The 27,380-nt window shown below is 37.0% G+C and overlaps 3 protein-coding genes across 3 annotated transcripts in view; 2 read left to right on the top strand and 1 right to left on the bottom strand.

The window, feature by feature from the left end:
* fsd1 (fibronectin type III and SPRY domain containing 1) overlaps positions 1–1,637 on the top strand; it is a 32,682-nt gene extending 31,045 nt beyond the window's left edge. Inside the window, exon 15 of the mRNA XM_030132313.1 lies at positions 21–1,637. Coding sequence (XP_029988173.1) covers positions 21–131 — 111 coding nt within the window. The 3' untranslated portion in view covers positions 132–1,637. The remainder of the gene's footprint in view (positions 1–20) is intronic.
* On the bottom strand, positions 427–13,015 carry LOC115418028 (signal-transducing adaptor protein 1-like). Its single transcript, XM_030132316.1, has 13 exons — positions 12,840–13,015; positions 10,209–10,280; positions 9,949–10,068; positions 9,804–9,860; positions 8,728–8,942; positions 8,481–8,612; positions 7,249–7,318; positions 6,503–6,605; positions 4,880–4,969; positions 4,209–4,289; positions 4,036–4,089; positions 3,777–3,914; positions 427–2,400 (listed from the first exon to the last, which is right to left on the bottom strand). The coding sequence occupies exons 1-13, from the start codon at positions 12,924–12,926 to the stop codon at positions 2,348–2,350; spliced, it is 1,272 nt and encodes a 423-aa protein (XP_029988176.1). The 5' UTR covers positions 12,927–13,015; the 3' UTR covers positions 427–2,347.
* Positions 13,016–21,103: 8,088 nt separating this feature from the next.
* LOC115418040 (ras-related protein Rab-11B) lies at positions 21,104–26,724 on the top strand. The gene is made up of 5 exons (XM_030132342.1): positions 21,104–21,247; positions 22,710–22,905; positions 23,619–23,812; positions 23,941–24,021; positions 25,968–26,724. The coding sequence occupies exons 1-5, from the start codon at positions 21,208–21,210 to the stop codon at positions 26,111–26,113; spliced, it is 657 nt and encodes a 218-aa protein (XP_029988202.1). The 5' UTR covers positions 21,104–21,207; the 3' UTR covers positions 26,114–26,724.
* The last annotated feature ends 656 nt before the right edge of the window (positions 26,725–27,380 follow it).

The raw sequence follows: 27,380 nt of genomic DNA, 5'->3' as shown, positions 1-27,380 counted from the left end.
TGCTCTGCTGCCTCCTGCAGGTGTGGAACGGTAGTTTTTCAGTGGTGACAGGCCTGCAGGTTCCCAGCGTGGTGCAAAGTGGCCAGAGGAAGAACAGCAACACCAGCAGCTCCAACGCCAGCCTCACATAGAGCGCCCCGCCCACTCCGCTGGGTGGACGCCCCACTAGCTCTGCCCGGCCACAGTCACGTCGCAGAACGCCACCTCTGCCCCGGCTTGGGTCAAAGCCATACCATAGAAGAGTTAAATCACTGGCGTTTGATGGTTCGGCCCATTCCAAGCACAGTGTTTGTGATGCATGACAACAGAAATGTGTTCAGCAACAAGTGAAACGTCCGACTCCTCAGTGACAGAACTCTTCACACGTATGACTCTGGCTGTCGTGATTGCTTGGGACGCGTTAGTGTGTTGTACTCGTTTATTTCTCTACACACACGTTTAGCTCTGTCCCACTGCTGCAAAGAGCATCCATTTAGCGCTGGCCGCTGTCATCCATGTCCATCTCTAACTCTGTCAGCCATACTGTCGTGCAGCCAGGTGAAAGGTCAGCCCTGTGCTGTCTAACTCTGCTCTCTCCCTGTGCCTTCCTTATCATTTCCAAACTGAGGCCAACATGTTTCACTGCAGGAAACGGTCTCCCTAGTTCAATTTAAAGCAAAGTATTGTGTTGGTGTCAGTATAACCCCATTGTAACTTAGCTAACGTAGTGTCATTTATCACCAACTGAGTCTGCCAACAATAGATCAACCAATGTAATCTGAATAACAACCTGCTCCTAGACTATGCTACTGAATAGAATGTAGTCGACCACATAATCAGGATTAATTCTACTGTAATTCGCCAGCAAATAGTCGATCAGCAAAGGAATGATCAGCACATTTTAGAGGTGTTATACTTTTGATTCAACTTTTTCAAAGAATCAACGCATGCAATCTTAACAGTATTCACTATTTGTCATATCACACTTTGGGAGAGTAACAGGGTTGTTTTTGCCTCCAGCTGAGGCCCTGTTTAGTTTTAAATTAGAACTGAGTTGGATGTTAGGCTTTATCTAACAGCCTGCACTGAAAGTTAGAGGGAGTTTTCTTCAGTGTTACTCCATATAGTGGAGTTCTAGTGACTTTTGGATTCAGGATTTTTGGAAATGACTGTACTGTAAACATTTGATTTACCTGACTGCACCCTAATGCTTGTATGTATAATATGTTTGTGTCTCCTCCTGTTACACCACTTTGTCTGTTGATGAGAGGTCTCATGATAAATAACGGACACAGTCTGTGGTCCACTTGTAACAAATAACCTCCACCAACCAATATAAAATGACATTGTGTTTGGTGTCCACCTCTATGAGCGATAAAACAACCTGGGAATAGTTTACTCATGTTAGAATCTTCTTTGTGCACCTTTGGGATGCTTGTATGTCACATATTACCCATGGTACAGTCTTGCTTTGCCATGCTGCTCCTTCTGTATGCACCTCCTAAACACCTGTAGCCTGCAATGCTTTAAAGAGTCGTCCAGCTGAGAATTGTGTTAGCTTTATATCAAACGCTGACAGAAAGTCACAATTTATTGTAAATAGTTTAATTTTTCCACTATAATGTATCTGTCATTGAGGTAATAAAGGAGTGAGAGCACTTTTCTCTGTTGTATAAAAAGACCTGAAAAATAGACAGGATACAGAGATCATCAAATAGAAGCATTTGATTTCGAACTATTGCATAGCACTTACTTCAAGTTGCTTGTTCACATGCATTTGATCTCACATGGCAAGCAATCACAATAAAAGGTTTAACTTCATTAAAAATGTATACACAGTACACTCACATAAAGTAGGTGTAGCCTGTCCTTCAGAGACAGCAGCACACATAAATATGACATGAAAAATACACATCACAGTGCAAAGTGTAAAATTACAGATAAGGACATAATGAGAAAACACTGGTGTATGATTTGAGATACACCAAAACAATGGTAAATGTGCAAAATAAACAGGAGAAACGTGATGAAGCTGAAGATAATGTGACATATACACCCTGTTTACACACTAATGAGTGTTAATCAAGTGTATTAATGAGTGTCCGAGACGGGGGAATCAATAAGGCATTTATCTTCAAGAGACTTTTCCCGCTGATGTCTGCAGAGGGAGGGGGGAGTGGGCTGTGAGTGAAAACACAGCTCGTCTCACATCTGATGCGTCGCACAACAGAGTAAACACAAAGTCCCAGATCTTACTCTTGCTGAGTCAAGATCAGATGTTGATCATCTGGTGGTGACAGACTGGAGGCGTCCGTCTGCTGATAAGAAGCCACTGACAGTGTTGTCTTCAAACTCCCACCAGCAGAGGTCAGCCTTGAATCTTAGTTTTTTTTTCCAACTTCAGTTTCAGCTCTGATATTGCTGTGGAAAAGATGAACATGACAAACATTAGATATTATGCCAAGACAGTAACATCAGTGTAACAAAAAACAGACTGTGTACTGAACTTTGGTACTTTTATAGCACTGGATTACAGTTTAATTTTTTTATACTCAGATTTTAACACCCAGGAGTGTCAGTGAATGCAACATGTACACATGGCTTTTAGACTTATGCTCTCAGATAGCTTCAGGTTGTGGCAAAAGGGGCTTTTTTTGTTGTGTTTTTAGCAGTAAAATAACAGGATGCTAAAACAAAACTAAAGACACAAAACAGTCTGACTAAACCACACTTTTTTGCATATTTTTGAACAACACCAAGCCCTAATGCAGAGAGCAAACATACACAACATGGACAAAAGTCTGGAGTTCAGGTGTTTCATTACTGGCAGAGGGCTGGGCTACAAAACCATTATGATAAATGTCATTATATAGGAGTTCCCAAAGTGGGGTACACATACCCCCAGGGGTACTTGAAATTTTGGGGGGAAAATACACTAAAAAAAGTCATCATGAACCGAATACAAATTAAATAATGAGAATTAATGCTGAAGTATGAAACACAATCAATACATTCACATAATAGTTTTATTGTCAATCATCATGTTTAAGCCTTGGTAACATTTTAAGAACATTTCTATTTTCTATTATTCAAAATGAGTTTATTTAAGTAGCTAAGAAATTATTATTTGTTGATGAAAGGTTCATTTATTAATTAATGACCTATTTATTTATTTTTCTTATCAATGAAAGAGGGTATTTTTCAGTTTATATGTTGCACACAAAATTTACTTTAAACAATCAGTATTTTTTATATATATATTACAGTTAAATAAATGTTGTTTGTTTACAAAGTTCTGAAAATATAAACAGACACCTTTGGCACAGGAACAAATTTTGCCTAATTTTTTTCAATCAAAAATGCGGACATGAGAGTTGGGGGTACTTGGCTAAAAAAAAAAAAGTATATTTCAGAGGGTACTCCACTGTAAAAAGTTTGAGAATCACTGTCATAATGTAATTCTATTTTGTGATAAATAGTATCATCTTCAGAGCTTGTTTTAGCTTTATTCAACGTTGACATTTTTAAAATCATTATTATTGCTGGAAATGTTCTGCCTCTAGATTTCTGAAATATTTATCACGCTCTGACTACAAATAGAAGTGACTTTCTCTCACTCATGATAAAAATCATTAAAGAAATATGGATTTTATATTGATTGCGAACTGACATGATGCTTTTTCAAATCAGCAGGAATGTGATGTCCTACAGCTTGCAGGTGTGCTGTGTCCTAATATTTTTGTCCGTATAGTGTATGTGTAGGTTATGTTGTGTTTAGTGCAGTACTGTGGACTCACCCTGTCCCATTGGGTCTGTGTTGGCCCTCACCCTGCTGCTTGTGGAGGAGGTAGTGGAGGGTGGTGGTGTACAAGTGCTTGTTTTGCGAAGAGGAGCAACTGGAGGCATGATTGCTTTCTTTGGAGGCTTTTTCTCTACTGTCATGGGAGATCAAAAACACAAAGTTAAGTAGGGATACATGCCAGGAAATATGGTCATTCTCTCTAAAAAAAAAAAAAAAAAGAAAGAAAAAAGAGACAGGAAAATGTGTCTACATACATGGTGGAGGGACGGGTGAGTTGCCTTCTGCCTGTTTTTCTTCCTCTGCTGGAGCTGATGTGTGAACACAAACAACAATCGTAAGTAGTCGGAAAGAATGAAGTCACACCTGTTTGTGTTTCTAGAGAAAATGACGAATGACTGATGGTTTAACGCAGAGGAACAATACTCACGCATGTCATTCAGATACACACACTCTTCAGTAACTTCTGCTGGGGCTGGAACTGGCTCAGGGGTTGGTATTCTTCGAGACGCTGTAAAAAGTAACACAGAAATATTATTATTACATGTTATCCAGATTAAAAAGAGTGAGCTATGGTGTTATTGACAAACAATCTGACCCCCAGCCTCGGTTAACTATTCAGAGGCTGATGGATGAAAGAAATACACAGATTCTGAACATGAATATAGGAATAAAAGGCTCAAAAACGGTTCTAAAAAGAGAGCAGGGATTAAAAAAAGAAGTATTAGAGAAGTAAAGTGGGATGTTTTCAAAATGATTCTTATGCACATTAGAATGAAAAATGATGAAAAAAGTAAAACAGTAGGAGTAGTTTTGGTAGTTTTTCCAGGAATTGGATGTATTTGCTTTATAATGCCAAAGAAATGCATCATTAACACACCTTAATATGTAGGACTTTAACAAAAATCAAGATCATGTGAGTCTATAAATAATCGATTGAAAGTAAATGTCTTGGAAAATATTCAGATTAAATCGAAAAGCTGTGGGAGGAATGTCGAGTGTCACTTGCTATTTCAGAACAAACAGGTCTGACAAACACCCTGAATACTGAGTACTGCATTTGGAAGACGTCACTTTAGAATGAATGAGTGGAGTGGGTACCTGGTTTGGGAGGAACACTTGGTGGGACAGGATTTGTCTGGGCTTGATGAACACTTTTCTCTCCATTTTCACTGTCAGATTGAATAAACGCTGTCAAATGAACCAGATCTGGTATTAGTTATAGAAAAACTTTAGTTAAATACACAGCAAACGAATAGATATTTATTTGATAGAATACATGTAGTCCTTCATCAATGACCTCGAAGTGTCCCTGTATCAGTCCAAAATCAAATATATGATTCATCTGCAGTGTGTACGTCGCTGATTTTGTCCATGCCAACCTTGCCATCAGTTTATAGAGTTTAAGGGGGCCACTCAAATGTGGCAGTAACTATTTGTTCTCTAACGCACAAACCCCCTCCCCCATCCCACCACTTTTCTTCTTTTTTTTTCAACTGAGAACTTGTAAATACAAGTTAAGTCAACTTGCACCTAGATGAAAAAACTTTCAATCAGTCAAGACAATGAATGATTGAACGTTTAACTTTTGAAAACTAGAACAGCTGAGTTGAAAATCCAAAACTAGTCACAGCTCTTTGAGTTGAAGAGCAAAAATAAATGGACATAACTAAATGGGACTGTAATGTTTTATAGTGTGGAATAAACACTGAACAAGTTACAATGTGAATGTAAAATGTCTATTGTTAGTTATTTATTAGTTATTGTTACTGTTTATTGTTTCTGTTTATTGCTGTTCTTACTGTTTGTTGTTATTGTTACTGTTTATTGTTTCTGTTTATGGCTGTTGTTGCTTTTATCATTACTGTTTATTGTTGTGTTACTGTTTATTGTTGTTGTTGTTGTTGTTACTGTTTATCGTTGTGTTACTGTTTATTATTGTTGTTACTGTTTATTGTTGTGTTACTGATTGTTGTTGTTACTGTTTATTGTTGTTGCTGTTTATTGTTGTATTACTGTTTATTGTTGTTGTTGTTGCTGTTTATTGTTGTGTTACTGTTTGTTGTTGTTGTTGTTGTTGTTGTTGTTGTTACTGTTTATTGTTGTGTTACTGTTTATTGTTGTTGTTACTGTTTATTGTTGTGTTACTGTTTGTTATCGTTGTTGTTGTTGCTGTTTATTGTTGTGTTGCCTTCTATTGTTGTTGTTGTTGTTGTTGTTGTTGTTGTTACTGTTTATCGTTTCTGTTTATGGCTGTTGTTGCTGTTATCGTTACTGTTTATTGTTGTGTTACTGTTTATTGTTGTTGTTGTTACTGTTTATTGTTGTGTTAGTTTATTGTTGTTACTGTTTATTGTTGTTGTTGTTGTTGTTGTTACTGTTTATTGTTGTTGTTACTGTTTATTGTTGTTACTGTTTATTGTTGTTGTTACTGATTTTTCCTGTTGTTTGTTTCTGTTTCAGGATCAGTGTTTGTTTGTGTATAACCTCTGTCCTGTTCTCCCATCTGTTAATACCCATACACTAATAACAGAATTAAATCCAGCCAATAGTTGGAACTGATCTGAGGTTCAAAACCCTCTTATGTCAAATAATTCATAACACCATTACACTTATATTGGAGGCCAAATTGCTGAATAGAACTGGGTAAAAAAAAAAAAAAAAGTGTTGAAAAAACACAAAAAAGCAAACAAAAATCAATTGAGTAACAGATTTTGTACGTACAGATACTCTTTTCATACGCTTCTTCAAAGACGAGAGGAATCAGAACTCCTTCAGTTTGTTCCACTAAATAGTTAACGACATCGTGCAGTGTGGTGCAAGGAACCTGCACAGACAGAAAACAGTTTCAATCAGAACAATAGAATATAAGCAGGAAATAAAAACAGGTTGTACTTTGACTCTGGTTTTTACAGTCAGACTTAACCACAAATCAGATACAGCATCAGCCTGAATCACAGTTTACATAGAACTGTATGTGTCACCAATGCTGAGAAGGAAATCACACTGAACTGTAAACCACATACCAGCATCATGTGTCAATGCACACATACACATCCCATGCACATCAGTTTAGGTCAGGGATTAAAACAAAAGACCTGAGGTGTGTCACAGCACTGGACGTCTACTTATAGTATTAGCAGCTTCTTCTGATATATGACCGTCATAATTAACATATAAATCTCAAGGGCCTTTTTTATTGTCACTCTATAGCTCTTTCTGTTGATGGTTATAACAACCGCCTTTCTCTTTTTATAACTTGAGCAATAAACTCTGATGCAAACTGATTACCAAGATAAAGGAGATTTTATCAAAAAAAAAAAAAAAAAGATGTAGCCCTGCACTTTGTTGTCTCTCATAAAGTTCGACTCTAACCCTGACTGACACTGCCAACATCAATCACTTTTATATGTGGAGTAACACGAATACAAAGTCAGTACACCTATAGGTTAAACAGTTTTAATACTTACAGGGTTTTCCACGTCAATGAGGAAGCCGCCTTCATGTCTACGGGTCACACGGTAATGTTTGAAAACTGGGCTGAAGGAGAAAAAGACATAGAGATGTTTTTGTAAGAGCATAGTAAGAATATATAAAAAAAGGTAAAACCTCCTAAATAATGTGACGTTAGTTCTGCTGTGTGTAACATGACAGGCATTATGGGATATCCTTTACGGGTACAGTGTGTGATAATCAGTGAAATGCAGTGGTGAGACTGCAGATTTAATGCAGACCTAACTATCTAATAAAAAAGGAAAGGAAAAGAAAAGATAAGACACGAAAAGACAAGACAGAACAAGAAAAGAAAAGAAAAGAAAAGAAAAGAAAAGAAAAGAAAAGAAAAGAAAAGAAAAGAAAAGAAAAGAAAAGAAAAGAAAAGAAAAGAAAAGAAAAGAAAAGAAAAGAAAAGAGTATTGGTCAAACAGCAGTAAATACAAATCTGGATAAAGATCATGTGACATCTTAATCATGTCTTTTACCACTTGTTACTTAAAGGCAGTTGTTTTCATACAATCAACATAATAAGCATCCCATGATGCATTGAGGTTTTCACATTCCCCATGTCTTTTCTATTATGACCTGATGAAGACTGTGTAGTTGGTAAGTGCTGGCAGTGGTGTCCCTTCAGGTGACAACGTACATTTATTTTTTATTGAGTACCTTAGACTTGCCTCTGGCTTTTGTATTTGAACATTGCTTCTCTTTTGAACATTGATGGTTGATTTTTTGCAACAGTCGTTTCTGCCTTTTTGTTTTTCAAACATAACCAGTGCTTTGTCTGTTCTGGGCTTGTACATTAAACACAGCAAGTGATGGTTATTGTCCATTGAAACTGAATGAATACACTAGAAAATGGGGGGGGGGGGGAGAAGAGGAAGTCTGTTCTGCATGGTGGACTACACAACATGTCACATTTCAAGGTAGCAGTTATTATTGTGAGGCTGTTAAACATTAATGAAACAAAACTATGAATATTTCATTCCATTTGTATAGGTAAACCCTCCAAAATCTTACACAGTGGACGTTTTACATATTATGCCTCTGTTATGCCTATACACAACAGAGTAATGACAGACTTACTATGATAAAATCTGGATTTCACAACATGTGAGTGAATGTGTAACATTACCCACATATTCTACAGTCTGCATTGCAGTGTGTGTGTGTGTGTGTGTGTGTGTGTGTGTGTGTTCGTGCCTACCCGTTCAGGTCTTGTCTGGTGGTGACGGCGTAGGAGTTCCCATTCCTCCCAGGCCTCAGCAGCAGGTTTCCTCGCGCCACCTCTCGGTCCAGCAGTAGCTCGGCCTCCAGACGGGTCACTTTATGATAACAGCTGCAGCAAACATATGGATGAAAGGGATGGAAAACATGACTTTTAAAAAATACTGACTTAAATAGTACTGACCAACAAGATTAAAACTCTGCAGTATCATTCTGTTCACACTTACACAGGCATGTCTGCCAGGAGGCTGACGTAGGGGCTGGTGGAGGTGGAGGGGCTGGTGGAGGTGCTGGTGGAGGTGCTGGTGGAGGCACTGGTGGAGGGGGTGGCAGGTACAGCTGGTGGGGTAGTGCTGTACAGCCTCTCCTTTTCTTTATCCACCGCTTCTTTTAGCATATGGATCTGTCCTGGCAACAGGTTGAGGGAGGAGGGTACAGACAGCTACAGGGAAACACACAGGTTTTTGTCAATTTACATTTTCATTTTCATTTTATTTTATTTTATTTTATTTTATTTTATTTTATTTTATTCAACAAGATTAAGAAAACATTCTTATTTACAACTGTGGCCTGGCAAAAGGCAGGGCATTTTGAAGGAGATGGAAAAGGGGAGCTTAAAAAACAAGATTAATATTAAACCAATAGGGCAGTCAAAACACTAGAATAAGTTAATGATTGTTTACAAAGACACAGCTAGAATACAAACAGCAAGAGAAGACAGACAGACTAGCAGCAGCATTGTTCTTTAAAATGATCAGTGGTCAGAGCTTTAAAAACTGCTCTGGAGACGACAGCGTCCAGCCTTAGTGTTTTTTGCAGATCCTTCCAACAGACTGAAAGGACAAAAAGACTAAAGAAGACTTAGGTTTGGGGACTGTCAGTAGAATTAAGTCTGCAGAGTGAGTGATGTAAGCAGAGGATGAGGTGTGTAGAAGTTGATGTAGGTGTGGGTAGGTGTGTGTGTGTGCGTGTGTGTGTGTGCGTGTGTGTGTGTGTGTGTGTGTGTGTGGGTGGGTGTGTGTGTGTGTGTGTGTGTGTGTGGGTGGTGGTGGGGATTGTATATGAACATGAACCAATGAATTTTGCAGCAGGTGAATAATGATGGCCAATTCAGAGAAGAATATAGAGTGATGTGGTGTGTTCTGAAAGGAGCCTTTGTTACAAACCTGATTATTATTATTATTATTATTATTATTATTATTATTATAGAACACTTACAAAAATAACGTGTTTGGTGCAAATAATAAAATGATTCTAACAAATGAATTATAAAGTAAATACAGAGAAACGTCATGATACAAACCTGAGCTACAGAGTGGATAAAACCCTTCCACAGCTCACGAGCCTCTGCAGTGGGAGCCTGGAAACGGAGAGAATATGTGTAAAAAAAAACAGGAAATATTTGGAAAAGGGACGATGATTTACACGATGCACAATTATTGTCTTACGGTGAATTTGATATTTCCTTCTTTTGTCTGAAGGTTTAGTCTGGCGGCATCTAAGTTACGATCAACACTGCAGTCGTCTGTTATTGAGATCAATCCACTGAGTTCTACTTTCTCTACGTACTGAAACACACACACAAAAACACACAATCCATTACATTAATTCTATAGAGGTTATTATCTGATGAGACTGACCTAAAATAGTACACTGGTAAAAACAGCTTGTATCTTTATGACTAAACTCCATCTGAAATATAACTTACATCACTGTCTCTTTTGTCATTGAAGAAGAAAAGTGTGTTTCCACATAGACAGGTCCACAGTTTCCGAGATGTCTGTTCAAACACAGGGAAAAAAGCATTTAAAGAACAAACAAATACACCCTATACACCATTTCTGTTAGATGCAATAATACAGAAATATACAAATAAATGTGTGATTCATAATAAAGTAGGTGCAGATGACTTTAGTGCAGTTTCTGGCAACCCCAGACATTCAAAAAGGAGACTTTTTTTTGCTAAAATTAATTTGTTTTTGATCATGTAATAGTTTGCTATACTATGTTGTAAATAAACATTAATTTTAGATGACATTTAGTCTATATAATGTATATTATTATGGACGGAGGCAGAAAAGCCAGGTGTAGATTACTGCACAAAGTGAGAGTTTTATTTTCCTCGGCCAGGATATGTACAGTCAGTCCATCTTGGATTTACAAGGCTGTGAATTAGCACTAAAAAAAACAATAACTAAAAACATGAATTATGAAAGAGCTGCAGCATCATAAACCGACCACAATGAACATTTGAAAGATAAACAGTACCACAGTGCTTCAGTTTCAGCTTCTTTTGTCATGTCTTTTATGTATTGGGATTGTCTCTCTCAACTCACCATATATTTTTTATCAGTAAGTTTTTTTGTTTGTTTTTTTTAATCAATTACTAGAAATTTCAGGTGACCCCATTTGAATTCCGGGCGACCCCAAGGTTGAAAAACACTGCTTTAGTGGGTTAAACTGTATGAGTCAGGTGTCAGGTTAGTCAGGTGCAACCACAACAAAAGTGTGCTGCTAAATATTAAGTGTTTAAAATAATTTCACAGAACAGGTATTTTTTGTGTCAGTGTTAGAATGTGAGTATTGCATGAGTCACAGCTTCCACAGTTTAATGAACTACTTGACCATGTGACCTGTTTCTGCTCATTTTACTTTCACTGTTGATGTTTGATGCTACAAGCACCAGTCAAATCCTGTACAAAACCCACACCGTAAAACTGATATCTTATAACCCCAATTGTCCCACATAACTGGTCAACCCTTTCTTTTCCTCTAACTGGAAGTGGAATGGGCTTAAATACAGGAAAAGTGAGCACATACTTTGAGTTTAGTGTGTACACTCTGTTATCAGTGAAGGCTCGGCAGAAACAACACAAAGGACTTATTTGCAGAGCTTGCATTGCTTGTTCAAGTCTTGACTTTTCTGTCAGTTCCTGGTTTGGTCTAATCTTTATGGCAGCGATGTGGTCAGACCAGTTGGAGAGACACAAGTGTCGTGAACTCAAAGTCCATACGACTTCCCAGAAACTGTATATCACCCCGCTCCACCCAGAGAAGACAACACTTCCAGGTTATCTGACTTTAGTGCAAGTACACCTTTCTACTGACACGCTTGTTTTCATAGAGCTGATAAAATAATAAAGATGCCATTAAACTTCAGTTCGCTGTGATTAATTTTATTACTGATGGGACGTAGTAGGGAAGCACTGACTGTAAAACTATGAGGTGATAATGTTTGAAAAAATTATGGGATTTTTTTTCTTTTTTAACCCATAAAGACCCAAACACACACCATCCACCAAAAGCATCTGCTCATCTAAAATGTTTGATCACTGTTGATCCACTAATCCTATCAATACATGTGGATAATTGGTGTAAATTACAGTTTGTCATCTTTCCATTTTCATCCATTCATCAGAATTGACCCATTCGGACATTTGGAGGCTCCATAGTTACCATGGAAACACCATCATCTTCTACAACATTGATTCACCAGTAAAACTCATAGAGTTTGATAAATGACAGTGGATGGAGACAGTTTTATGTTAAGCAACAATATGTTTGCTGAAAAAGTAACTTTTCCCTCATTTTTTTCTGATTTAATACAATAACCTTTGAATTTACTTTGAGCTTTTATGAACATCTACATGATCAGTTAATTAAATATTGAAAAATACATGAATTCCATAGAAAAAACTTCAATTAAAAAGGATAATATTACAATAAATAGTGATAAATTACTTAAGAAAGGTTATATATAGAGAAAAATCCATTTGGGAACTGACACAAAAGTATCACTGGGTCTTTATGAGTTAAATCAGTTCTCAGGAAAACTAAAATCATCATTGCTGATCATATCTTTTAGCCAGCAAAAATTTGAATCATACACATTTTCCAATCAACCTGAAATGTGCCAAAACAGATAAATATCAGCCACTGACGTTGGTGAACGTCATCTAATCTGCCCAAACACCATTGGCTGTTGATAAACATGGTCCTTGTAGTGCATCCCTCGCATGTGCACTGGAAAAACATGCTGATCCTTATCAGGCCACATGTGAAGAATGCAGACTGCTCTGCATAACATTCTAGTTACATTATAAACAGGAATACCCTGATGTTCAAAACATGCTGCCAGTGCAAGGAACATTCTTGGCATCCTCTGCATATGGTTTGTGCCAAAAAGTGGGTGCACACATTGACATTCTTCATCCCCAATATGTCAGGTACTCACTTCAGAGACTTAAACAGTAACATCATCTGCATCTTCTCCAGTTTGCAGCAACAACTGTCTTACTCAGTAAAGCAAACACATATGCACATTTCCCTGAAGACCTACCTTATCTTTGAAGGACCTCTTCTCCAGGTATCCCTCATAATAACATGTTGGGAGCTGGGTCTTCTGTCGCCCTGTTCGCTTTGCCATTTTGAAGAGTGTCGGGGCCTCAGTGTGTACAAAAGCTGTATGTTTTATAATAACTCACTGCTGTACAATATTAAACTAGGTCTTGAGCAGCAGTGCGCTTCAGGAATGAGAGACACATATGGAGGGACCAGTATTACAAGTCACAACCCTCACTCCTGATTGGTTAATTTTTACAGGGGGTGGGGTTTCAAAATTCCAAAGGTGAGTCCTTCTGACGTAGTGGAGTCTTTCACAAACCTGGAAATCACCTGCCTGCAGGAGACCCGTGGAAACTACCTGCAGGCAACGTATCGACACCAGAAAAAGACAGATTTATTTTTAATCCTGTGTCCCTCCTATCTTTGGAACTAATATATCACTGTTAATGACATTAATAGGTGGTGTTTAAGGAGACAGATTTAGACAGAATGATCAAAGATTTTGCTCAAGCATTCACTTTTATTTGGCCACAGCTCAAATGTCACAGTCACTTTCAGATCATGTCTGTCCACTCTTATGGCACAAAATTTCACTCATTCAAGGATCATGTGATTATGGTGGCTGACTGTCAAACATCAAGGTCATTCTGACTCATAACTGCTGGTAACTGAGCGAGTGGCATAAACAGATTATGATGCAAAGACAGTGGATGGATTGGATTGAACTTCTGAACCAGTTCTGATGCCTTTTAATGCTTTTGTCAGTCAGAAGAAAATGTATTGCAATGTACAGTTAGACATAAAAGACCGTAGATAGATATATAGATATCTAATAACACTGGTCTACAATTTTTTTTATCTGCCTCAGAGATTAAATGAGCTAAATGTTGCGTATTTTAATAAGACTGATTAGAAAACAAATGACAAAAGTTCTGGTTTGCTGATGTTTTCATGGTCTATGATAAAGTGTTAAAACACATATATATTGGTTTATGTACATTTATACAACATATTTATAAATCTTCCACTAGATAGAACCAATAAAGTGAATATATTGTTGTGTGCAGACAGTGTTTTTGAAGTAGATCTGGTAACCCTGAGACAAATATTCATTCATTCATTATCTGAACCCACTTTATCCTCACTAGGGTTGCGGGGGTCGCTGGAGCCTATCGCAGCTACTTATAGGTTAAGGCGGGGTACACCCTGGACATGTCACCAGTTCATCGCAGGTCTGACATATGGAGACAAACAATCACTTTCACATTCACACTGATGGGCAATTTATACCGATTAACCTATCAGTGCATGTCTTTGGATGGTGGGAGGAGACCGGTGAGACAAATATTCCTTTTGAGTAAAACCCATTCTCTTATTAATTATTGAATTTTACATTTTGACCCAAGACTGTATTTTGGAAACTTTAGCCAACCAGATTTTTGACTTGATTTTTCTCTATCAGTGACTCACACGCAGTAAAATTTCACTACTTTTATTCTGGAAGCTCTGTTCAGTTCAGTTAAATTCAGTTCATATTTTATTTACCAATCATTTAAAAATGCGTATGCAACTTGTATTCATAATTTACAGCAAGATATGATTGTGTATCCATAGCTTATAAACGTGGGCCCAAGACATTAAGCAAACAGTACAATTGATTATGAAGACAATCCCTATTTCTACCTTAGATAAAACCTTGCTCTAAAACAACCTAAGATAATTCCATAAGTACAGACAGTATAGAATTTAGACAGTATCAACGCATCAGGCACATGAGGCAAAAATACAATGACACAGGCTTAAACCAAACATATTTCAAAAGCAGTTTTTGTTTTAATTGCATTTTTTTTTTCTTTTTTTGTTTTTTCTTCTTTCCTTCTCTTTTATGGGCTCAGCTGGCTGACAGGCAGCTGTCTGTACCGATAAGGCAGTAGCCGACACCAACTGTACTCCCAGTCATCATTGCCCATTTTTCTAACACCTTTGCTTGTGTATCCTCTTTTATTTGGACATTTTACCAGGGAGTATCTCACACTTCTTTTTTTTTTTTTTTTTTTTATTTCCTACTTGTCTTGTCCAGCGTTCTAGCAGCAGAATGGTAGTCTGGTTCCTTTGGTGCTGAACAAATTTGCTTTGCCAAGGGTAACTTCATAAAGTATATGAAGCGCCCTTTGATATTCTACTGTGTTTATTATGAGTTTTGTTGAACCACATTTCGATGCCGGACCTGACATGGGGGGTAGGGGTGGGGAGGCAGAAGAAGGGGAGAAAACAAGAGAGAAGAAGGTGGCGAAGACCCTCAGAAGAAAGTATCAACAATACAAACAGCAACAACCATGGAGACAATTATAATGATGACAATAACTACAACCAGAACTGAGTAAACTGGGCAGAAGAGAGAGAAGAAAACAAAACAAAACAAACGAAACTACAAAAAAAATAAAAATAAAAAAATAAATAAATAATTGCTTTTTAAATATGGACAGGGGTGCAGACTCTTTTATGGTGCTCTCAATTTCTGCGGACCTTTAGCAGTCACACTAAGACTTGAGCATTTCAGCATTTTACTTGTAGACCCGTGTTGTTGATATATATAGATATAGAGAGGCACCTCTAATCCTGCCTCTACACGGCACCATTTGACAAAGGTTCTGTATGATTCTATATCTGTGGCCACTGGTTCTGTGGTTCTAGAGCACAGGTGTCAAACATGCGGCCTGGGGGCCAAATCTGGCCCGGCAAAGGTTCCATTCCGGCCCGCGGGATGAAAGTGCAAAAATGAACCTGAACAGTCAAGGTGGTCAAAATAATTTTGGTTCAGGTTCCACATACAGACCAATGTGATCTCAATTAAAAATAACAACACAATAACCCATGATTAATGACAGCTACAAATTTTCTTTGTGAAAAATTATGTGGAAAAAATTTAAGTGAAAAATATAACATTACACTGTGAAAATATTTACATTTACAAAACTATTCTTTCACAATAAAATACAAATAAATACATAAATAAAAACAAAGATGAACAACCTGAAATGTGCAGTTTTAACAGTATTCTGCCTGTTACTAAATGTTTTGTATGTTTATAGATCCACTGTGATCTGTAGTTGTGTTAATAATAAAAGATGTAATAATTTAGAAATTGTTCAAATTTTAGTTCCAAACTCCAAAATTTTAACAATATTATGGCTGTTACCAAATATTTATGTAACACTGTGTGGAAATGTACATGTATAAATAATAAGTTGAGTCATAGTATTGTTAAAATTGCACTAATTTTTCAAATGAAATATCTGTTTTTTCAGGTTATTCACATCCTTTCTGTAAAATGTGAATATTTTCATAATTTATTTATTTATTTATTTATTTATTTTTTGTACTAAAACAAAAAGAAAAACTTGGATTTGTCATTATTTATAGGTTATTAAGTCATTATTTTACTGGTCTGGCCTGTTTGAGATCAAATTGGGCTAAATATGGTCCCTGAACCAAAATGAGTTTGACACCCCTGTTCTAGAGAGACAGCGGGTGCATCCTGCTGTGGTTCTGTGTGGTATGATGTCCATTAAACATTGTGAAGCACTACTATTGGTTATTTTTTTCATTCTGTTTTGCCCTTACCTCTGGCTAATCAAACAGTGCAGTTCTAATCTAGATCAGAACAAACAATTTCAAGATATTTGCCAGGTGTGATTTGGGAAATGGGTGTTTTCACAAAGTGTCACCTTAAGCATTTACAGTAATTCAACAGCTCTGACATGAAAATTAAATCATAGGGATGACGGATTCTGCTATTCGCACCTAATCAAGTGTACGGTGCATTTGGTTTCAGAGAAGCTGTGTGAGAACTCAATGATAAGTTAATAGATGTGGAGACAGACAGCTCCCCCTGCTGACACACACATATTCACACAAAAAACTCTATCTGCACTACAATAATACATACATAAATATATATTTTTATAGAGTTTATTCCTGTGCACATCCACTCACTGTATGAAAACTTCAGTTTGCACTTTCTGTACATATTACAATGTAAATCCCACTGTAAATAATATATACATAAACATATATTCTAAATAAACCGGATCTACACATCCACGTACTGTATAAAAACTCCAATTTGCACTTTGTACATATTACATTATCACCGTAAATCTCAACCCATTGTTGTCTCTGTCTCCAGTCGAATGTTTGTCAACATTATGTCTAGGTCCACATGTTGTCTGAGTTCATGTCAGAACTGCATGTAAAATGCAGCAATGTAAAAAAAAAACAACAAAAAAACAAAAACGAAGCCAAATTCCTTGTATGTGTTCATATACTTGGCCAATAAAGCTGATTCTGGTTCTGATATTCAGTCTGCAGCACCAGGGATGTTGATGAAGACTGACATCTGTGGGTGTCTGGTCTGGCTTGATTCTCATCTACAGTGCCCTCATAGTATTAGTGCAGTGTTGCCTCTGTAGGCCTCAATAATTTCAAGCTATAATAACTGACATTAACCCTTTCATGCATGAATTATGAGAACCTTTGTCAAGATTTTTTTCTTGAGTGTTTTTACTCCTCCTTAGGCATAAAAAAGACAAAGTGATCAAGTTTTTTTTTTTTCTGTAGAGTTACAAAAATATCCATGCATTTAATTTTTGAAGTAAAGAAACTTGTGTTTAAAACCCAATATCAGAAAGTGATATGAAAACAATGAAATAAAAACATTTTTAATGCGGCTAATCTGATGTCTTCTCACATTTTAACATATTCTAATGCTAGTATTTACTCACTTCATGGAGATAATATGCAAAATAAAAACCTCTTTGTCTAATAAATAACAATTGATTTACACTAAAACATGTCACTGCAGATCAGGTTTATCAAGAACAGCAAAGTTATAGTAATGGTATGAATGTCAGGGTATGAGATGATGCGTAGGTGTCCACTGTGTTGGCTGATGTGAAACTAAAACAACAAAACCCATTAATATACAAGAGAACAGCTGGAGAATAACTGTCCACTGTAGTGACCAGTATGCATGAAAGGGTTAAATATGAGAAACCAGGTGTTACACTGGAGAGCTTTTACATCAAATCCTCCACCAGTCTGGGATAAGACAGGATTCATGTGGTCATTTCAGTGCACATACCGAAATTCCAGGCTGTAAACACACATATGGATCCTACAGAAAATAAATGGAATTTGTTGTAAAGTACTTTATATTTTACTATATTTCTATGTTACTATATTTTACTGTATTTCCCTTTATACTATAACAAATGCAAAAATCTCATGACCCAAATTTAGATGAACCTGTAGTTTTTCATGCAAAATGTGTGTGCATGTCTCCCCTGCTAAATTCAAGCCACTGTGTTAATACAACAAGCTGGATGATGGTTAACACTTTTAGTTTTTCCGAATATCCACACACGGTTAACATTAAAATGTACCATAAAAAGCCATTCTATATGAAGCATAGTTACAACCTACAAATCACATTCTACATGCAGCAGAAAACATATGGTCAATTTTACAAAAAAACAAAACAAATTGTCTTTCATATCTCATTACTTCAGTATCTGTCAAAACAATCCTAGTTGCAGTATTTACTATGCATAGATACTGTTGATGACTTCTGTTCTAATGCACTGGTACTAATTTTGTTTTGCTTTTATTTCAGTTTACCTCTGTTTTACCTGTTGATGCATGATATGGATGATGTGCTTTTTGTTTCTTTTATCTCCATTACACTTTTATTGGAACAGATTGTAACAGAGGAGCACCATTCATTTGATATTTACTTATAATGTCTGTGATATTCTTGCAGAACTTTGTCATTTTTACCCTACCTAAGTTAAAGTAGGTACATTGGATAAAAGTTTGTATTTAGGGAGATATCAGTGCATTAAAAAGTAATAAAACCGTTCTTGGTCTCCCTTTTGTTAACCCTCAAAGACCTGAACAATTGCCCATCTATGGGTCTGAAATGTTTCACAACTGTTCAACCGCTAATCATATCATGATGATTCAATAATCCAGGTGAAATGCAGTTTCTTGGCTTCTCAGCAACATGGAAATGCTGATCAATAAAACCCATGTTGTTTAACTAGACACTTGTTTTTATGTTCAGATGTTTTGTTGAAAAAGTCCTTTTATTGTTTTCTGCTCCAATTTAATAACCTGTTATGAATATCTGTAAGTTATTAAATACAGGGAAACACCTGTTCCTCAGTGAAAACTACAGAGGAAAAAAGGACAATAGATAGAAATAAATCACTTAGGAAAGGCTTGCAGAGAGAAAAGCTGAATGAGTGTATCCTTGGGGTCTTGTCAAAGTTAAACTGAACTGAAAAAGATTCTTGGAGGAGGGAACAAAAACTGGTCCAGCTGAACTTTGAAATCCCAAGGATGAATGATTACCTGGGAAAATGAGAATTTACACAGACATTTGAAGGATGACATTCCAACAGGATCAGATGTAGGTCTTAAAGGGTTATTTAACATGTTTTTTTTTCTATACTGTGAGCAGACCAGGAATTTTACTCTATAATTTCATTCACACAAGAATTAAGAATGTTTATTTGTCGGTACTTGCAGCATTGTACCCGTGGTGCCATACCGCCCTCCTGTGGTGCAGCAGTGGCATTGCATCCAAATGCCCTCCCGCGTCCTGTGTTGCAACATCGATTGGATGGACATCGATGGGACGGACACGGGGCGGGGCCGAAATGTGCATTATATGGTATATGGTAGGATATTATATACACATGGACATGCAACGCACAGTGGAACTGAACCTCTACCGAACATGCAGGAACACACCATACACTGCAGACTAGGAGCAGTGGGCTGCCATGTCAGGCACCAAAGGAGCAAATGAGGGGTTGAGTGCCTTACTCAAGGGCACATCAAACAACAATTCCCATACTGGTCCGGAGAACAGAACTGGTGACCCATATATACAAACACCATATAGCCTACCCCAACCCTAACCCTAACCCTAACCCCAGGGGGTACTTGAAATGTTTTGGGAAAAATACATTAAATAAGTCGTCATGTACCAAATACAAAATAAATAATAAGAATTAATGCTGAAATGTAAAACACAATAAATACATTCATATAATTGTTTTATTGTTAATCAACTTGTTTAAGTTTTGGTAACATTTTAAGAACATTTCTATTTTATATTGTTCAAAATTAGTTTATTTGAGTAGTTAAATAATAATTTTTTGTTGATGAAAGGTTCATTTATTAATTATTGACCAATGTATTTCTTTTTCTTATCAATGAAAGAGGGCACTTATATTTTATAGCACAAAATTTACTTCAGAAAATGTATTAATATTTATTTATTACAGTTGAATATATGTTTGTTTGTTTGTTTACAAAGTTCTGAAAATATAAACAGACACCTTTGGCATGGGAACAAACTTTGCTTATTTTTTTTTCAATCAAAAATGATGAAGCTAGAACTGGGGGTACTTTGCCAAGGAAAGTATATTGTAGGGGCTACTCCACAGTAAAAAAAAGTTGAATTTTTTGCATCTGAATTTTTTGCTTCTGAATATTTTTTATTCAAAATTTATGAACATAGTTGAATTCAGAGCCAAAAAATTCAAATACTTCATTTCAGTGGAAAAAAAAAAAAAATCAGCTACTTAATTTCAGAGCAAAAAAAATCAGCACTAGATATTCAATGGCTTTTATAATTCAAAATCTGATGAGACAGATTTACTTCCATAGTATGGATATATAGATCTGTGTATGAATATGTATAGACATATATGTGTTATTGTATCATGTGTTTATGTAAATCATATTATATTTGTTCATAATAATATAAAGCCAGAAACCTAATTATTTACTGGTAAGTATCAGTCAAATTATGGCATAGTGTATAGATATAATTAGACGAGGAAAGTTATTATTGTTATTAATTATATAAGGAGAAGGGGTGGGAGTTTATAAGTTGTACTTCTTCTTACTCCTTTTTGAATATGTATTATAGGTCTTATGTTTAAGTGTTTTGTTTATTTATTTTCTTCTGTTTGACATTCATGTTCGAAATCAATCAATCAATCAATCAATCAATCAATCAATCAATCAATCAATCAATCAATCAATCAATCAATCAAGTTAAGACCAAATTTAGCTGAATGTGGCCCCTGAACTAAACTGAGTTTGACACCCCTGACACAGTAGAACACTCAGATAGCCCACTGTGCCTGAAGACACACAGGTCACATGACCGCGCGGCGTACATGCGCACTGTCTGCTGTCATTTTTGCGCAACACTGTGGCTGGGTCTGGGAAGAGAGGGAATTCCTGAAATCACCGCAATCTCAGAGAGGTGATCATATTAAACAATGGGGAACAGAGACGATGAATATGACTTCTTGTTTAAAGGTAAACTGGACAGATGCTGCCCATTTGTGTCTGTGTTTGCTGTTACCTGGATAAACAACGGGCTGAGGTTAGCACGCTGCTAACCGTGTTAACGTCAGTGGGTAGTTAATGTCAGCTGGTGAGGGCAGCTAATTGGAGCTAGCAAAACTGGCTTTCCTAACAGCGTTTGGTATTGAGTTTTCTGCTTAAATAAACACATGTTAGCTGCCACACATGTCCCGTTTGAGGCCTTAATTGTGTCAAGGCTTGCTGCTGTCAGTGTGTGTTGCCTCATTATCTCTACAAAAAGTAAAAGGCGTATGAGGAATTAGCAGTGCAAGCTAGTAGCTGCTCATTTGGGTGGAGCGATTAGCCTCACTTTAGCTGCAATCAAAATGAACTTTGCTGTCATTGAAGACAAGTAGATTACCTTAACTAGCCATAACACATTTGTGAACAGCTGGATTGACAATGGCATCTTTATTTCGTTCAGTTAATTGAAGTCTGATTATTAAAATAGAAGGGAAGCTGCAGTTTTGTGTAGTGGGGTTGTGGTCCAAACCTGTAGCCAAAAGGAGGAAACTGAAGATGTAACTCAACTGTGGCCTCTGGTTTTGTTCTAGCTAGTTTTCCTCTTTTTCAACCAAGAGATAGGTTACTGTGACATGTTTTTAACGCATGACAGGCCTTTTTAAGGCTGTTTGTTTCAGAAAAAGCACCATTTCTACCATGATGATGTTTGATTTTTATTAGATGAGGGTCTGATAAAGTATGGTTCATTTTTATTAACCTTCCACTTCGATTTGCAATAATAGTAATAAACAATAAGTAATAAAACTAGACCTAAAAACCCATCTGATTTAGATCCTCAGCAAATATATATATATATATATATATATATATATATATATATTGGGATCAGTATTAAAAACACAGCTGAAAAGCGCTAATATGTGTACTCAGGTTTTCTGTTGCTGCTCTAAGTGCAAACAATCGATTGGAGATAATGATGACTCCTTCCAACAGCACAGGAGCAGAGACCTTGAGAAAGTGTTGACTCAGATTTCCCAGAGAGGAGGTTCTGACAGCTTTTTCCTGCATGATTCCCAGCAGGGCAAAGTCTTATAAGGTTTTCTCTGTAGGAAAGAAAGCTGCTGTAGAGAAAAGTCAGCACTTTGTGATTTAAACTCACCGTGACTGTGCAATATCCAGGCCACAGAGCATCAGTTGATATGCTTTTAAATGCATAATGTCAATATTGTTGATAATTGTGTCATTGGAAATTAAATATACTGATAATGTACTGAAGTGACCTCAAACTTATCTCATTTGAGGTGTATTACGTAGTATATGAAAGGCAAAGTAGGTTATCAACAGTAAAAATATATCAGGATAAAACCGTGTAAGGGTATTTTAATTAAAGTTGCATTTATGTTGATTGTTAAGCCCTGAGTGCTCACATTTCTTCTTCTTTTAATTGTAGTCGTACTTATTGGAGACTCAGGAGTGGGGAAGAGTAATTTACTGTCCCGGTTCACAAGAAATGAGTTCAACCTGGAGAGCAAGAGCACCATCGGGGTGGAGTTTGCCACCCGCAGCATTCAGGTGGACGGCAAGACGATAAAGGCTCAGATTTGGGACACAGCTGGACAGGAACGCTACAGAGCAATTACCTCAGCGTGAGTTTAGCTAATGAGGTTTTGCATGTTTCTGTTGAACCTTGATGACCAAAAATTGTCGTGTCATATAAATATATACCACAATATAGAATGTGTCCTCTATATTCAGCAACTAAATAGTTTATGTAAAAATACCACAGTGAAAGCAATACTTCTTACTAAATGTTAATGTTTTTACACATATTAAATAATTTTTCTCTTAATTTTTTTAACCATTGTGCAGACTTTCCAATGAGCACATAACAGAATATAAAAGGTAGAAAGGTAAATAGAAGTAATTTTTAAGATGGAGTTGCAAAAAAAAAACAGACTTAAAATGTGAGTATGGTCAAAAACATCAAACTCAAACATAATCTATGAAAGTAGAACTGTTTTATTTGTACTCACAAACAAGGCTTAAATAAATATTAGTTTATGAAATATCAAATGTAAGTATGGAACACTTTAAAGATTATCTTTTAGCTGCAAAGTAGTCTCAAATACCTATAAATAAATGCAATTTCACAAGTAAACAAAAACTGCCTGTGGAAGGGCACAAGAGGTGACAGATTCTTATAAAGATAGTAGTACATTGTTTTAATCATTACTTGTTCACTCAGTGTTTTTGTTCCAAGTTATTAAAAGTGATTGCTTTACATGTCTGTTACAAATGGACTATACTTCTCTAGGCCATACTTCCTGATCTTCTGCTGTCATTGGTTTCTTTTGACCAGGTATTACCGAGGGGCAGTTGGGGCTCTCCTCGTGTACGACATCGCCAAGCACCTGACGTATGAGAACGTGGAACGCTGGCTGAAGGAGCTGAGGGACCACGCTGACAACAACATCGTCATCATGTTAGTTGGAAACAAGAGCGACCTCCGCCACCTCCGAGCAGTACCCACTGACGAGGCCCGGGCCTTCGCAGGTGAAACACTGAAATACGAATAATTCATCTACAAATGAATGATTAATTAATAAAGTAAGTGAGATAATTTTGTGGATAGGTTACCTTGTAATTAAAATGTTTTGTGCTCTTTTTTTTTTGTCTTCCAGAAAAAAACACTCTCTCATTTATTGAGACATCAGCGCTGGACTCCACAAATGTAGAAGAAGCCTTTAAGAACATTTTAACAGGTAGGAACAGCAAGACACAGTACAGTAAACCTTCACATTAGGATTTAATATTAGTGCAACAAGGTTTTTATGGATGTGTCATGTTCTTGAACAGGTCGATACATCCTCACACCCTCATATTTTGATATCTTCTGTGTATTTTGGGAGGTTTGTCAACACCTATCTGTGAAGACACTCCCTTTCCATCACATGATACTGACACACGACTCGATTTACTTGACTGCGTTTCCTCTTGGTACCAGATACTTTCTTTTCCACTGCAGATAGTATCACCTCAGTCTTGTTGGTCATAATATTGAAACTGTTCTGTCTCGGTCCCATTCCTGATTCTCTGCATGTGGCTGTTAATTGTAGTTAGAGGACAAAGTATGTTTCAGCAAGAGACCAGACTAAATACAAGTTACAGTGCATGTACTGAAGTATTGTGGAGTGACAGGGCCCTTTTAAAAGTGGGTTGGTTCTATCCGGTCCTGTACAGTCATGACACAGTAACAGTATCCCTTTCCTGTCAGTGGATGTGATGCCAACAAAAGTACGAGCTGAAAAGGCCAAGTAGAGTTGAATTGAGCCAGTTCTTTAAAAAAGTACTGTTGGTAACACAAGAGGCTACTTTTAAAAGGACTTACAGGAAAAGTATTTAACACTTTTGAGGCTTGAGTTTGTAAAGAGAGCAACTTGTGTGAAAATTGTTCCCTCCTCTTCCTCTCAAAAGAGGAAACGAGTGATGGTTGAATTAGCAACAGACTGAGTAGGTGTAGAGAATGAAATATGAAAATAAAACATTATTTCCTGATTGTATCACAATAGTGACTTTTTCACCACACAAATAAACACACCCCTACCTTTGCAGAATTCTACTTAAACCTTTCTAAGACTAGCAGCACTCGGAGAACGCAGACCTCTGCCAAGGCAGATCACTGCCCCACCCCCAATCACCACCAAGATGTAATCATTTGTTCCTTGTGCCAGTATCAACATTTCCTGAAATTTTCATCCAAATCCGTCCATAACTTTTTGAGTTATCTTGCACACAGACAGACAGACAGACAAACCAACACCGACAAAAACATAACCTCCTTGGCGGAGGTAAAAATATTCAGTTGAAAGATTCTTCATGTCTGCTGTGTGTTGCTGACAGATCTGTTAGTGGCGATAAACTGAAATTTCTGTGTACACGTGTGTTCTTAGTCCAGAGTTTTGTCTCTCAGACAGAACTGTGCAGAAAGTGGACAGAGATGTTTTTATATGGTTCCACCAACACATGCTGTGATACTTTTATCAGCTGGTTGTAGATACAAACTGAATGCCTGTAAGTAAACGTCCAGAAACATCCTGGGGAAAAAATCAAAAATTGACTTACATCACAATTGACATTCTTCCTCCGGAGACCTTTCTTGCTTAACAAAAGTTCAATATGCAGCCTGATTGCATCTTACAAATGCCAATAGTTACAATCTTGTTGCTTTTAATGTTTCCTCTGTCACATATGGAATACAGCGGAAGTAAACAGAGTATTAGTTTTGTCCTCAATTCATGTAGCTGGAAAAAAAAAATAATAAAATGATAAATTGTCCATAGCATTGAATGGAAATAATTTTTTTTTACCATATCACTCAGCTGTAGTCAGAGGTGATGACAGAAGAGGATTATTGTTGTAAGAGTCTGTGAGGTGTTTTTAAGGAAAATGTTGCATACTTTGACTTTAACTATCAATCAATTAATCAGTCATACTTTATTTATGTAGCACCACATCATAACAAAAGTCATCTCATGACACTTTACATTTAGAGCTGGTCTCAAACTACAATGAATTAATTGGTAATTTCCTCTTTGAGAGTATTTTAATACCACAACAACCTACTGCATGTTAAAGTTACCTCTACAGATCTATGAACGTTTTAGGCAAATTAAAACTTCAGCTTTTTCTTTTTTTTCCCCCTCTGCAGAAATCTACCGTATCGTATCACAGAAGCAGATAGCAGACAGATCTGCACACGATGAGTCTCCAGGAAACAACGTTGTGGACATCAGTGTCCCACCAACCACTGATGGGCAGAAGGGCAACAAACTGCAGTGTTGCCAGAACCTGTGACACCCACCCATGACACTCTGTCCTCCTCCTACACCACGTCTCTGAATCCACCTCGACATCACATCACCTGTGCACTTTCTGTTTCCGTAGCTCTGCTCACGGTCAACGCCTTTGTCACTCTGTCCTTTATTTCCCCTCCTTTGTTTCTTTTACTCTGTTTTATAAAGTTCTTTTCAACTCACTTGTGCTCTTCTCTTCTGCCATGAAACAAAACTTCCAGAAGCCTTTATGTCACTTGTTCAGTCGCGTTGCTCACGGAGTAAATGTGAAGGTTCCTTCGATGCAGGGACGAGACAGCCGCCGCTGTCATGGCGACGCCTATGAAGTTGTTTGAACTCTCCTTAGACACTGTCCTGTATGTGGAGGTAGTGGAACATTTCGGTGGTTACCACTAGATGGTGCTGTGTAAATAAACTACAGGCAGTCAGTCCAACCTGGTGAAACAGTATTATGCATCTGACAGTGCGGTTCTTGCATTCTTCTTACATCAGTTAAGTTATCATGCCAAAAATATCCTCATTATGTATTTATTGAAGTATATTTGGCTTAAGTTGTCATCGTTTTACTTTCAGTTAAAACTGTATAAATTTACAATAAAATTCTTGACAAAAGTTGTGTTTTTATGTATTACAAGGAAATCTTTTTTTTTTTTTAATATATATCTGATGCTTCTCTTGTCATGGTATGGGGTTTACTTACAAAGTCCTAAAATCTACCCTTATGTAGGTATTGTAGTTTTATTTACTGAAGCTGCAAAGCTAATTTTAATATTCTGTCTTAAGTAGATGCCAAAATGTCTTTCAAAGGGTAAATAATGTATTTAGCTGAAGGGAATCTGGTTGTATAGGTTTGACAGATGAACATTTAATTGGACAAATGGCTTTTTTCATTGTCCTTAAGGTAGCAACTAATGTATGATTTCAGGCTTCGAGGCATTTTGTACATGAACGCACCGTGTCACACCATAAACTAAGCTGCTTTAGTGCCATGGATGGGATGATGAGATTTAACCAGCTGTACAGTAGCCAGTAGTTGAGAGGGATTTGATTTTACATGTGTCTCTCATCTGCACATCAGCACTTGTTTTTCCATCAGGATTAATGATGCATACAGTCAAAAATAGACGGATAGTGATGACGTCTTATCCTAGATGGACTGAGGAGGATCTGTAAACAGCTGTATCATACAAACTAGAGCATTTCAAACTGTAATCTTGAAAATATTTTCGACACCACAGAACAGACAGCCAGTGATCTCCATTAACAGA

The sequence above is a fragment of the Sphaeramia orbicularis genome, chromosome 4, assembly GCF_902148855.1.
Source record: "Sphaeramia orbicularis chromosome 4, fSphaOr1.1, whole genome shotgun sequence".
Lineage (NCBI taxonomy): Eukaryota > Metazoa > Chordata > Actinopteri > Kurtiformes > Apogonidae > Sphaeramia > Sphaeramia orbicularis.
Note: the sequence above shows the minus strand (reverse complement) of the source record. Positions and strands in the feature narration are given on the sequence as shown.

What these genes read in the sequence shown, in the direction of transcription:
- LOC115418028 (XM_030132316.1), bottom strand. Translation starts at nt 12,926, where the DNA reads ATGGCAAAGCGAACAGGGCGACAGAAGACCCAGCTCCCAACATGTTAT. An exon ending in CTCCTGGCAGACATGCCTGT is followed by an intron (nt 8,613 to 8,727) that starts GTAAGTGTGAAC and finishes TGTTTGCTGCAG; the next exon opens with CTGTTATCATAAAGTGACCC. An exon ending in TCATTGACGTGGAAAACCCT is followed by an intron (nt 6,606 to 7,248) that starts GTAAGTATTAAA and finishes CTGTCTGTGCAG; the next exon opens with GTTCCTTGCACCACACTGCA.
- LOC115418040 (XM_030132342.1), top strand. Translation starts at nt 21,208, where the DNA reads ATGGGGAACAGAGACGATGAATATGACTTCTTGTTTAAAG. An exon ending in TACAGAGCAATTACCTCAGC is followed by an intron (nt 22,906 to 23,618) that starts GTGAGTTTAGCT and finishes TCTTTTGACCAG; the next exon opens with GTATTACCGAGGGGCAGTTG. An exon ending in CTTTAAGAACATTTTAACAG is followed by an intron (nt 24,022 to 25,967) that starts GTAGGAACAGCA and finishes CCCCCTCTGCAG; the next exon opens with AAATCTACCGTATCGTATCA.